This window comes from Grampus griseus (assembly GCF_964374135.1).
Source record: "Grampus griseus genome assembly, chromosome: 10".
In the NCBI taxonomy this organism is placed as follows: Eukaryota; Metazoa; Chordata; class Mammalia; order Artiodactyla; family Delphinidae; genus Grampus; species Grampus griseus.
Window position 1 is genome coordinate 93188551 of NC_139004.1, and position 13425 is coordinate 93201975.

The window sequence follows — 13425 nt, forward strand, 5'->3', positions numbered from 1 at the left end:
AAAAAAGAGCCACATTTTTCCTACTGCTGTAGGCATTCATTTCTTAACTATATTTTAAATGAGAGGCCTATGAATAAAACATAAAACCATAAATGTTAGAGCTCGAAGTGATTTTGGAAATACTCTTCCAAGTACCTTTTTCTCTAGTAAGAAAGCTTAATCCTGAGGGTAAGATGACTTGCATGTGGTTAGTAAGTAGTGTAATTGGTGATAAGATTCCTGGACCTTGAGATAGTCTTTTTTTTTACCGTTTTATTTTGCTTCAATTTTATCTTGTCCGAAGCCAGATTCCAAAGATACTACCTTGTGACTTTGGGTACACATTGATAACTGCAGTTCTGTCCACTGTCACAAAATCACAGTGAGTGTCACTTGTGGTCTTGAATTTGTGTTATTAAGAGAAGGTCAGTTTATGTTTCATATCCTATTTAGGAAGACAGGTATGAAAGCATATTTTTACTTCTCTTCACAGATCTTAAAAATGATGGGACTTTGAGCAAATGACTTAACCTATCTTTGCCTTGGTTTTCTCATCTGAAAAATGGGGATAATGCTACTTACTTCATAGGGTTGTTAAAAGGATTAAGTAAGTTAATACTGATTAATATTTACTAAGTACTTAAAACAGTGCTTCACATTATTTAAGTGTTTGTTAAAATAAATAGCATGATACACAATTAAGTAGTACTTTTAAAGCATCTACTTGTTTCCTGAATTGCTAGTCTCAGCCTAGTGGCATTTTGACAGCATAGAAATAAATTTTGTTATTTAGAGCACAACTGCCAGCTTAGTGGTTTAGTCATTCAGCACAAACTTTGAAAAGTGACGATTAAGATTTGATACGAAGAAAGAAGTTGAAAATGCTTCCAAGTCTGTAAAGTTGTTATACCACAGAATCCATTCATAAAAGCTAATGAATGATTTTTGAACATTTTGCTGTACTCAAGACATTTGGGGATTAAAAACCCGAAGATTTGATTACCTAATTTTCAGCCATTGCAGATTAGCAGTGCCAGGTGAATTAGGGAAAGTTATTGTTAACATCTGCCAGCAGTGAGAAGTAATGGTGAAGAGAGAGATGAACATTTATGAAAGTTCAGGGGCAGCCGTGTATACTACAGCCCCCTACATCATTTCATCATGGGCTGGTACTATAATTGATGGTCGTAATCATAAAATTTTACTACCAGAAGGGCCCTTAAAGGTTATCAAATTTAGTTTTCTTGTTTTTTTAAAAAAAAATATTTTAAGTATTTCCACTTTTTTTTTTGGGCCACACTGCATGGCATGTGGGATCTTAGTTCCCCAACCAGGGATAGAACCTGAGCCCCCTGCAATGGAAGCACAGATTCTTTTTTTTTTTTTTTTTTTTAACATCTTTATTGGAGTATAATTGCTTTACATTGTTGTTTTAGTTTCTGCTTTATAACAAAGTGAATCAGCTATACATATACATATATCCCCATATCCCCTCTCTCTTGTGTCTCCCTCCCCCCATCCCTATCCACCTCCTCTAGGTGGTCACAAAGCACCGAGCTGATCTCCCTGTGCTATGTGGCTGCTTCCCACTAGCTATCTGTTTTACATTTGGTAGTGTATATATGTCAGTGCTACTCTCTCACTTCGTCCCAGCTTACCCTTCCCCGCTCCCCTTGTCCTCATATCCATTCTCTACGTCTGCGTCTTTATTCCTGTCCTTCCTCTAGGTTCTTCAGAACCTTTTTTTTTTTTTTTAGATTCCATATATATGTGTTAACATACGGTATTTGTTTTTCTCTTTCTGACTTACTTCACTTTGTATGACAGACTCAAGGTCCATCTACCTCACTACAAATAACTCGATTTCCTTTCTTTTTATGGCTGAGTAATATTCCATTGTATATATGTGCCACATCTTCTTTATCCATTCATCTGTCGATGGACACTTAGGTTGCTTCCATGTCCTGGCTGTTGTAAATAGTGCTGCAGTGAACATTGTGGTACGTGACTCTTTTTGAATTATGGTTTTCTCAGGGTATATGCCCAGTAGTGGGATTGCTGGGTCGTATGGTACTTCTATTTTTAGTTTTTTAAGGAACCTCCACACTGTTCTCCATAGTGGCTGTACAAATTACATTCCCACCAACAGTGTAGGAGCGTTCCCTTTTCTCCACACCCTCTCCAGCATTTATTGTTTGTAGATTTTTGGATGATGGCCAATCTGACTGGTGTGAGGTGATACCTTATTGTAGTTTTGATTTGCATTTCTCTGGTGATTAGTGATGTTGAGCATCCTTTCATGTGTTTGTTGGCAATCTGTATATCTTTGGAGAAATGTCTATTTAGGTATTCTGTCCATTTTTGGATTGGGTTGTTTGTTTTTTTGATATTGAGCTGCTTGTATATTTTGGAGATTAATCCTTTGTCAGTGGCTTTGTTTTCAAATATTTTCTCCCAATTTGAGGGTTGTCTTTTCATCTTGTTTATGGTTTCCTTTGCTGTGCAAAAGCTTTGAAGTTTCATTAGGTCCCATTTGTTTATTTTTGTTTTTATTTCCATTTCTCTAGGAGGGGGGTCAAAAAGAATCTTGCTGTGATTTATGTCTTAGAGTGTTCTGCCTATGTTTTCCTCTAAGAGTTTTACAGTGTCTGGCCTTACATTTAGGTCTTTAATCCATTTTGAGTTTATTTTTGTGTATGGTGTTAGGGAGTGTTCTAATTTCATTCTTTTAAATGCAGCTGTCCAGTTTTCCCACCACCACTGATTGAAGAGGCTGTCTTTTCTCCACTCTATATTCTTGCTTCCTTTATCAAAGATAAGGTGACCATATGTGCATGGGTTTATGTCTGGGCTTTTTATCCTGTTCCATTGATCTATATTTCTGTTTTTGTGCCAGTACCACACGTCTCGATTACTGTAGCTTTGTAGTATAGTCTGAAGTCAGAGAGTCTGTTTCCTCCAGCTCTGTTTTTCTTTCTCAAGATTGCTTTGACTATTCGGGGTCTTTTGTGTTTCCATACAAATTGTGAAATTGTTTGTCCTAGTTCTGTGAAAAATGCCATTGGTAGTTTGATAGGGATTGCATTGAATCTGTAGATTATTTTGGATAGTATAGTCATTTTTCAATGTTGATTCTTCCAATCCAAGAACATAGTATATCTCTCCATCTGTTTGTATCATCTTTAATTTCTTTCATCAGTGTCTTAGAATTTTCTGCATATAGGTCTTTTGTCTCCTTAGGTAGGTTTATTCCTAGGTATTTTATTCTTTTTGTTGCAGTGGTAAATGGGAGTGTTTTCTTAATTTCTCTTTCAGATTTTTCATCATTAGTGTATAGGAATGCAAGAGATTTCTGGGAAGCGCAGATTCTTAACCACGGGACCGCCAGGAAAGTCCCTAGTTTTCTCTTTTTACAATTTATAAAATAACCCTGAAACACCAAGAACACATTAAATCATGTTCCATAGACTGTGAGAAGTTAACCAAGTATGTATTTCATTTTAGAAAGCTTTCTGTGCAAGCTTTTTTAAAAGTTTTGTTATCTAGAAACTTTAGCTACAATTTCTGGCTGCTTTATTATGTATAGCACCTTTTCCTAATATACCAAATAAATGAAGCATTATCTCATACACACCTCTCCTCAGATATTAATTAAAGCCTATTACAGTTCACAGTGGCGATCTGTAAGACATGTAATCAGCAACTATTGAGCTATGTGACCTTGGGAATTTCTTTCTTGTTCTGTAAAGTAGTAGGGATAATTGCCTCCCTTTACATCATACATTTCTAAAAAATGTAAAACACACAAAACGTTAAAATTACCATCTTAACTATTTTTGGGTGTACAGTGCTATTAAATACATTCACATTTTTGTGTAACCATCACTGCTGTCCATCTATAGGACCTTTGATCTTCCCAACCTGAAATTCTGTACTCAGTAAGCATTAACTCCTTGTTTCCCCCTTCTCTAGCCTTTGGCAACTACCATTCTATTTTCTGTCTTAATGAATTTAACTACTCTAGGCTCCTTATTTAAATAGAATCATGAAGTATTTGTCTTTTTTGGGACTGCCTTACCCTTAGCATAATGTCTTCAAGGTTCATCCACTGTGTAGCATGAATAAGGTTGGGTTTTTTAATGTCTTTATTGGAGTATAATTGTTTTACATTGTTGTGTTAGTTTCTGCTGTATAACAAAGTGAATCAGCAGTACGTATACATATATCTCCATATCCTCTCCCTCTTATGCCTCCCTCCCACCCTCCCTATCCCACTCCTCTAGGTGGTCACAGAGCACCGAGCTGATCTCCCTGTGCTATGCGGCTGCTTTCCCCTAGCTGTCTGTTTTACATTTGGTAGTGTATATGTGTCAGTGCCACTCTTCCACTTTGTCCCAGCTTACCCTTCCCCCTCCCCGTGTGCTCAAGTCCATGAATAAGGTTTTTAAGGCTGAAAAATACTGCATCGTAGGACTAGACCACACTTTATCTGCTCATCTGCAGGTGGACACTCAGGTTGCTTCCACTTTGTGGCTATTATGAATAATTCAGCTGTGAACGTGGTTATACAAATATTTCTTCAAGTTCCTGCTTTCATTTGGGTATATACCCAAATGAACTGGAATTGCTGGATCATGTGGTAATTCTATTTTTAATTTTTTGAGGAACTGCCATATTGTTTTTCATTCTCCAGCCCCTGACAACCACTGATATTTTTACTGTTTTCATAGTTTTGACTTTTTCATAATGTGATATTGTTGGAATCATACAGCATGTAGTCTTTCCACATTGGGTCTTCCATTAAATATGCATTTGAGGCTTCTCCATGTCTTTTGTCGCTTAATAGCTAATTTCTTTTAGTACTGAATAATACTGCATTGTCTGGATATACCAGTCTATCCATTCACTTATTGAAGGACATCTTGGTTGCTTTCAGGTTTTAACAATTATAAATAACGATGCTGTAAGCATTTAATGTGTGAGTTTTTGTGTGGACTTAACTTTGCAAGTTCTTTGGGTAAATACCAAGGAGTGTCATTGTTGGATTGTATGGTAAGAGTATGTTTGGTTTTGTAAGAAACTGTCAAAGTGTCTTCCAAAGTGGCTGTACCATTTTGCAAACCTATCAGCAATGACTGAGACTTCCTCTTGCTCTACATCCTCATCAGCATTTGGTGTTACCAAAGAATACCAGATTTGGGCCACTCTTATTGCTTTGTGGTGGTATCTCATTGTTTTAATTTGCATTTCTGTGGTGACACATGATGTGGTGCATCTTTTCATATGCTTATTTGCCATCTGTATATCTTCGTTGATGAGATGTCTGTTAAGATCTTTGGCTCATACTTTAATTGGATTGTTTGTTTTTGTACTGCTGAGTTTTAAAAGTTCTTTGTATATTTCCCATAACAGTCCTTTATAGAGTATCTTTTGCACATATTTTTCTCTTACTCTGTGGCTTGTTTTCCGAGTCTCTTGGCATTGTCTTTTGCAGAGCAGAAGTTTTTAATGAAGTTATCTTACTATTTCTTTCATAGATTATGCCTTTGGTTTTGCCTTTGCCCATTTTCAGGTTATATTTTTTGTTCTTGTGTTATGGCTAGTTATGATATATGTAGTTTTGATATCATGACTAGATCTTCACACATATAAATCGTATATGTGAAAGTTTTGAAAATTATAATGTCTGTATGTATAAATAAAGTAGTGATTATGGTTGTGTTAACTTTCTTCCTTTCTCTCTCCCTCTTTCTTTCTCTTTCTTCTTTCTGTCCTTTCTTTTCTTTTTCTTTTTCTTTCTTTCTTTCTTTCTTTCTTTCTTTCTTTCTTTCTTTCTTTCTTTCTTTCTTTCTTTCTTTCTTTCTTTTTCTTTCTTTTCTTCCTTCCTTCCTTCCTTCCTTCCTTTCTTTCTCTCTCTCTCTGTCTCTCTCTCTCTGTCTCTCTCCTTCTGTCTCTCTCTCTCTCTTTCTCCTCTCTCTCTCTCTCTTTCACATTTTTTTGAGATTAGCCCAAACTCCACTGAACAGGAGGGGAAAAAATTTTAAAGTAGAACACTTTTGGGGTTATGTAGAAGAAATTAATTTGTAAAATTGGAACTCATTGTGCTTGGTACAATTGGTACTTGTAGACAGTTTTGGAATGAATGTGTGGCAAACAATTGGCCAGTGTTAGGGCCTTGAAAATAGTTCCATTTGTTTAATTACTCCCACGTTGATACATTTCATAATCCCGAGCTGTACCTAATAAATAAGAGACCACTTGAGAAATAAACATTTGGCAAATAAAATATATGAATATGTAAATATATAAAATCTGTGTCAGTTGTGACTCATTAGGTGTACTTCATAATTGCAGTCAAAATAAAGAATATGACAAGAAAGATGGAAGACCTGTTAGAGAATTATGATACTTCACTGAACGATATAAGGGATTTGAATGTTTGAGTGGACAAACCATGTGCCTAGGTGGAGAGACTTGGTTAAGTATCAAGAGTTGATAAAGGGAAGTTAGTATTTTAACAGAATTATTAATTTTTAAAGTTTATTTCAAATGCGAGAGATGAAACACATTCCTGAACATTCCAACTTCTTGATCTGCTATATAGAATAATATGTAGGATAAGCTACAGTAATTCGTGTAGTCCTAATTTATTTCCAATTAGAAATAAACAGACTAATGGAAAAGAATGGAAGACTCAGATATAGAATTGTCTCTATATGGAATTTGGCATATCACATCAATCTAGTTAGGAAAGTGTGGATTTTTAAATTAGGAGTGAGGGCATCCCTGATGGCGTAGTGGTTAGGAATCCGCCTGCCACTGCAGGGGACACGGGTTGGACCCCTGGTCCAGGAAGACCCAACATGCTGCGGAGCAACTGGGTCTGTGCACCACAACTACTGAGCCTGCGCTCTAGAGCCCCCAAGCCACAACTACTGAGCCCACGTGCCACAACTACTGAAGCCCACGCACCTAGAGCCTGTTATCCGCAGCAAGAGAAGCCACTGCAATGAGAAGCCCGTGCACCACAACGAAGAGTAGCCCCAACTCGCCGCAACTAGAGAAAGCCTGTGCACAGCAAAGAGGACCCAGCACAGCCAAAAATAAATACTAAGTAAATACATAAATATTAAATGAGGAGTGAGGTGATTATAGGTTATACATTTGTAAAAAGGGCCTTTCTTGCATTGTATAATCAAATCCTAGATGGGTGAACATTTTAAATTTAAAAATATAAATACTCTTAGAAGATATTTAATTTTAGTCCTCTGACAGGAAAGTCAGAAACCAAAAAGGGAATATAATTGATTACATAAGGGAGGATCATGTTCATGAAGAAAACATTTTATAAGCCTTGTTAAAAGACTGACTCAGAAAAGCAACAGTGAATTTTAACAGTATTGTCAAAATAATTTCAATCCTAAAAATAGAAAACTTTGAACTTTTACTTCCGATTTACTTGTACCTTGTATGCAAAAATTCACGTATAGGTGCAAGAATTAATAAATGTTCATATGTAGTTGTACAGTATTTCTTAAACTTAAAAATATGTAAAAAATTATAGTAGTTTCAGAAGTATCTTTAATGGAAGACTATGTCTTTGAATGAAAAAAATAATGCACCTCTTCAAGATTTATGGCTATTAGGAGTGTTTTCTTAAGGTATATTGTTATCGTCACTAAAAAATTAGTTATTTGCTAAGATGGGTACAGAGTAATGTTGATGTGAAAGGTTTGCAGTGTTACATGTTTTAATAAACAACGATTAGTCTAAAAATGTTTTCTTTCAGTCAGGTCAATTCAGTGAAGATATGATACCTACAGTGGGCTTCAACATGAGGAAAGTAACTAAAGGTAACGTCACAATAAAGGTACGTCAGCTTCTTGCCATACTTGATTTACGTTGTTAGCAGATACAAACTAGGAATTTTTCTGTTTGTTTCTTTGCGTTTTACATGAGTATTGGCAGTTCTTAATTAATGAGTGGGCATATTCGAAAAAAGTGTGTAAATCAAGTCTTTTTCTTTCTTGCTCTAATAGATCAAAATGTGTGTGTTGAAATGTTGTTAAGTGCCCATAAAAAACTTAGCATATGGGTTGGCAGAAGTATTATTTGGGATTTAGGTGTTCCTAGGAAAGAAAAATCCCATCTTCAGAGTATTTGGAATGTGATATTATTACATTATTTCATGAATGATATTTTATATTGAAAGATAATAATTGTTTATAATGTTGGTAATTTAGTATTATATTTGTGGTAGCAAATATGGTAAACTAGTTTTCCCTTTCTTTGCTAATAAGCCCTAAAATTAAAACTATAAAACAGTAAAAAGTTAACTAGTTTAACATAATTTTGTTTCTAGAATAAGTTTCATAGGTTTGAATAATGGACTGTTGGACTGTTTTTTAATTTATTAGTAGTATTATTTTTGGCTTCCCTGTTCATGGGGGGAGTTTACTTCTATAGCCTGAACTTTATGGCCATTTTACCCAGTTCTTGTGGTTCACAGAAGCTGTTTACTAAATTCGTTCCATAGCTTATCTAATGAAGCTGCTAATTTTTCGTGTGTCTTCATGCATGTTTCCAGTGTCTATGGCTAAATTGGAAGCCTCCTAAAGATAAATATCATGACTTCAGACCTTTACATAGCCCTACAGAGTAGCCATAATAGTGAAATTACTGTGGGTAGTAGCTTTCATATGGGTAAAATAATTTTATATAAGAAAAGCACCTAGGTAGGAATGTTTTCTGTTATGTACAGAATAACTAAAAACGATTAGATGTTAATATATACCCAATCAGACAACTAAAATAGATTCTGAATGAACTGTTTTTTTCTGTCTTGGACTCCAAATATGGATGACGGCTGATTATGCAGATTCTAAGAGTGCTATTTCAAAAAATACGTATTTTCAATATTGGAAATTTATTGGTTAACAGGCAAAGAAAGTATTGCACAGGAAACTAAATGTTTGCTCAAGCACCACCTATTAGGTCTAATGTAAACATATTAAGTATGAGCTTCAAGTTTAGAAGTGGCCCCAAGAACTTCCAGATTAAGAGCTTGTTTGACCTCAAGTTTTTCAAAAGCAGTTTGGCTCTAATACTGTGGAAATGAGCATATCTGCTTGATCTTTGTCCCCTCCTTCTGCTGCTTTTTTCTTCAATGTGTTATTTGAAATATCTTTATTAAGAACTGTCTATCTTGATTTGAAGATTTGGGACATAGGAGGACAACCCCGCTTCCGGAGCATGTGGGAACGGTACTGCAGAGGGGTCAACGCTATTGTGTAAGCTGCTTCCACGCCCCTCCCCCCCCCGCCCCGTCTCCCCCCTTGCAGTCAGTTTAGGTTTCAAGGGAAAAACGCTGGTTTTCATACTTTTAAAGGCTCAATTTTTACTTCGGGCAATAACAGTCTTTCTTAGATATTTTCTTAGTGTAATCCCATTAGCATCAGACTTTAAAAATAGAATGAGAGTTTTATTTGCTTTTTATGTAGCTAAGAGCTAATGGATATAAATGTTTTACTATCATGTATTAGCCCCCTAAGAACAGTCTACCTATCTACTTATTTTATTGAAGTATAGTTGATTTTCAGTATTGTGTTGGTTTCAGGTATACAGCATAGTGATTCAGTAGTTTTAATTATATTCCATTATAGGTTATTACAAGATAATGGGTATAATTCGCTGTGCTATACAGTATATCCTTGTTGCTTATCTAATTTTATATATAGTAGTTTGTAGAACAGTCTATTAGAAAGTATTTTTGGGTGCCAGCCTTTTAAAATCGAGGACTTTATTTTAATGAACAGTTACAGTAGTATAAATTAAGAAAATTAAAACATCTATTAATTGCGATCATCAAAGAATATGGTGGAGACATATTGAGATCACTTTATGTTTCTGTAAAGCTACATGATAGATGCTGCAGATCGTGAAAAGATAGAAGCCTCTCGAAATGAACTACATAATCTTCTAGATAAGCCACAATTACAAGGAATTCCAGTGAGTATGGAGTACTGGTTAATTTTACATTATATAATTATAATATTTATAATTATTATTACAAGTATAATTACACATTTTTATTTATTGTGTTTGAAATCAGTAAAATGTCTTTTGTTTTAAAGCGTGGAAGGCTTACATTTACTGAGTATCTGCCACATACTGTGCAGTGTGCTGTTTATTCATTTCTTAACCAGCTGTTTATTGCACTGTATGTAGTAGGAGCAGTGCTTAGTCCTGGGGAAATAGTAGTGAGCAGAAGTGAAAAGAAACATGCTGCCTACAATCATGGAGCTTATGGTTTAGTAGGAAGCTAGGTAGATGATATGAAATCATTTGAATAATATGGCTGTGATCAGTGCTACAAGGGAGAGGTACAAGGGGCTATTGAGTTGTAAGTTAGAGGGGAGATTTAATGTAGTTTGAGGGAAGAAGGAAGAATTCCCTGAGGAAGTGCTGCTTGAGCTGAGATGTGAGGGATATGTAGGCATGTGAGGGATGTGACAGCTGGAGGAAAAGGGAGTTGCAGGCAGAGGCTCTTTGGTAGGAGGAGGTGGGGCACTGGGAGGAAGCCAGTGTTTCCTGAGCACAGAGCAGAGTGAGGAGGGTGGGGTAGAGTGTGGCGAGCTTGCGGCGGCCCGGACACTAGAAGAGGCTGAGTGGGGCGGGACTGTTTGTTTCTCTTTATTTATTTATTTTAACATCTTTATTGGAGTATAATTGCTTTACAATGATGTGTTTCTGCTGTATAACAAAGTGAATCAGCTATACATATATCCCCATATCCCCTCCATCTTGGGTCTCCCTCTCACCCTCCCTATCCCACCCCTCTAGGTGGACACAAAGCACCAAGCTGATCTCCCTGTGCTGTGCACCTGCTTCCCTCTAGCTATCTATTTTACGTTTGGTACTGTATGTATGTCCATGCCACTGTCTCACTTTGTCCCAGCTTACCCTTCCCCCTCCCCATATCCTCAAGTCCATTCTCTAGTAGGTCTGCATCTTTATTCCTGTCTTGCCCCTAGGTTCTTCTGATCATTTCTTTTTCTTTTTTTAGATTCCAAGTATATATGTGTTAGCATTGGTATTTGTTTTTCTCTTTCTGATTTACTTCACTCTGTATGACAGTCTCTAGGTCCATCCACCTCACTACAAATAACTCAATTTCGTTCCTTTTTATGGTTGAGTAATATTCCATTGTGTATATGTGCCACATCTTCTTTATCCATTCAGCCGATGATGGACACTTAGGTTGCTTCCACCTCCTGGCTATTGTAACAAGAGCTGCAATGAACATTTTGGTACATGACTCTTTTTGAATTATCGTTTTCTCAGCGTATATGCCCAGTAGTGGGATTGCTGGGTCGGATGGTAGTTCTGTTTTTAGTTTTTTAAAGAACCTCCATACTGTTCTCCATAGTGGCTGTACCAATTTACATTCCCACCAACAGTGCAAGAGGGTTTCCTTTTTTCCACACCCTGTCCAGCATTTATTGTTTCTAGATTTTTTGATGAGGGACATTCTGACCGGTGTGAGATGATAGCTCATTGTAGTTTTGATTTGCATTTCTCTCATGATTAACGATGTTGAGCATTCTGTCATGTGTTTGTTGGCAATCTGTATATCTTTGGAGAAATGTCTATTTAGGTATTCTGCCCATTTTTGGATTGGGTTGTTTGTTTTTTTGATATTGAGCTGCATGAGTTGCTTGTATGTTTTGGAGATTAATCCTTTGTCAGGTGCTTCATTTGCAAATATTTTCTCCCATTCTGAGGGTTGTCTTTTCGTCTTGTTTATGGTTTCCTTTGCTGTGCAAAAGCTTTTAAGTTTTCATTAGGTCCCATTTGTTTATTTTTGGTTTTATTTCCATTTCTCTAGGAGGTGGGTCAAAAAGGATCTTGCTGTGATTTATGTCACAGAGTGTTCTGCCTATGTTTTCCTCTAAGAGTTTTACAGTGTCTGGCCTTACATTTAGGTCTTTAATCCATTTTGAGTTTATTTTTGTGTATGGTGTTAGGGAGTGTTCTAATTTCATTCTTTTACATGTAGCTGTCCAGTTTTCCCAGCACCACTGATTGAAGAGGCTGTCTTTTCTCCACTCTATATTCTTGTCTCCTTTATCAAAGATAAGGTGACCATAGGTGTGTGGGTTTATGTCTGGGCTTTCTATCCTGTTCCATTGATCTATATTTCTGTTTTTGTGCCAGTACCACACTGTCTTGATTACTGTAGCTTTGCAGTATAGTCTGAAGTCAGGGAGCCTGATTCCTCCAGCTCTGTTTTTCTTTCTCAAGATTGCTTTGGCTATTCAGGGTCTTTTGTGTTTCCATACAAATTGTGAATTTTTTTGTTCTAGTTCTGTGAAAAATGCCATTGGTAGTTTGATAGGGATTGCATTGAATCTGTAGATTATTTTGGGTAGTATAGTCATTTTCACAGTGTTGTTTCTTCCAATCCAAGAACATGGTATATCTCTCCATCTATTTGTATCATCATTAATTTCTTTCATCAGTGTCTTAGAATTTTCTGCATATAGGTCTTTTGTCTCCTTAGGTAGGTATTCCTAGGTATTTTATTCTTTTTGTTGCAGTGGTAAATGGGAGAGTTTTCTTAATTTCCCTTTCAGATTTTTCATCATTAGTGTATAGGAATGCAAGAGATTTCTGTGCATTAATTTTGTATCCTGCTACTTTACCAAATTCATTGATTAGCTCTAGTAGTTTTCTGGTAGCATCTTTAGGATTCTCTATGTATAGTGTCATGTCATCTGCAAACAGTGACAGCTTTACTTCTTCTTTTCCGATTTGGATTCCTTTTATTTCTTCTCTGATTGCTGTGGCTAAAACTTCCAAACCTATGTTAATAATAGTGGTGAGAGTGGGCAACCTTGTCTTGTTCCTGATCTTAGTGGAAATGCTTTCAGTTTTCACCATTGAGGATGAAGTTGGCTGTGGGTTTGTCATACATGGTCTTTATTATGTTGTGGAAAGTTCCCTCTATGCCTACTTTCTGCAGGGTTTTTATCATAAATGGGTGTTGAATTTTGTCAAAAGCTTTCTCTGCATCGATTGAGATGATCATATGGTTTTTCTCCTTCAGTTTGTTAATGTGGTGTATCACATTGATTGATTTGCGAATATTGAAGAGTCCTTGTATTCCTGGGATAAACCCCACTTGATCATGCTGTATGATCCTTTTAATGTGCTGTTGGATTCTGTTTGCTAGTATTTTGTTGAGGATTTTTGCATCTATGTTCATCAGTGATATTGGCCTGTAGTTTTCTTTCTTTGTGACATCTTTGTCTGGTTTTGGTATCAGGGTGATTGTGGCCTTGTAGAATGAGTTTGGGAGTGTTCCTCCCTCTGCTATATTTTGGAAGAGTTTGAGAAGGATAGGTGTTAGCTCCTCTCTAAATGTTTGATAGAATTCACCTGTGA

The 13425-nt window shown here is 36.3% G+C and overlaps 1 protein-coding gene across 2 annotated transcripts in view; it reads left to right on the top strand.

Annotated features, from left to right (window-relative positions):
* Positions 1-13425, top strand: part of ARL8B (ARF like GTPase 8B) — a 65971-nt gene that overhangs the window by 41240 nt on the left and 11306 nt on the right. Inside the window, exons 2-4 of one of the 2 annotated variants that reach the window (XM_082663619.1) lie at positions 7773-7849; positions 9196-9269; positions 9894-9987. In XM_082663619.1, coding sequence (XP_082519745.1) covers positions 7773-7849; positions 9196-9269; positions 9894-9987 — 245 coding nt within the window. Of the gene's footprint in view, positions 1-7768; positions 7850-9195; positions 9270-9893; positions 9988-13425 lie in introns of both variants that reach the window. The other variant, XM_082663620.1, reaches the window with a different exon arrangement.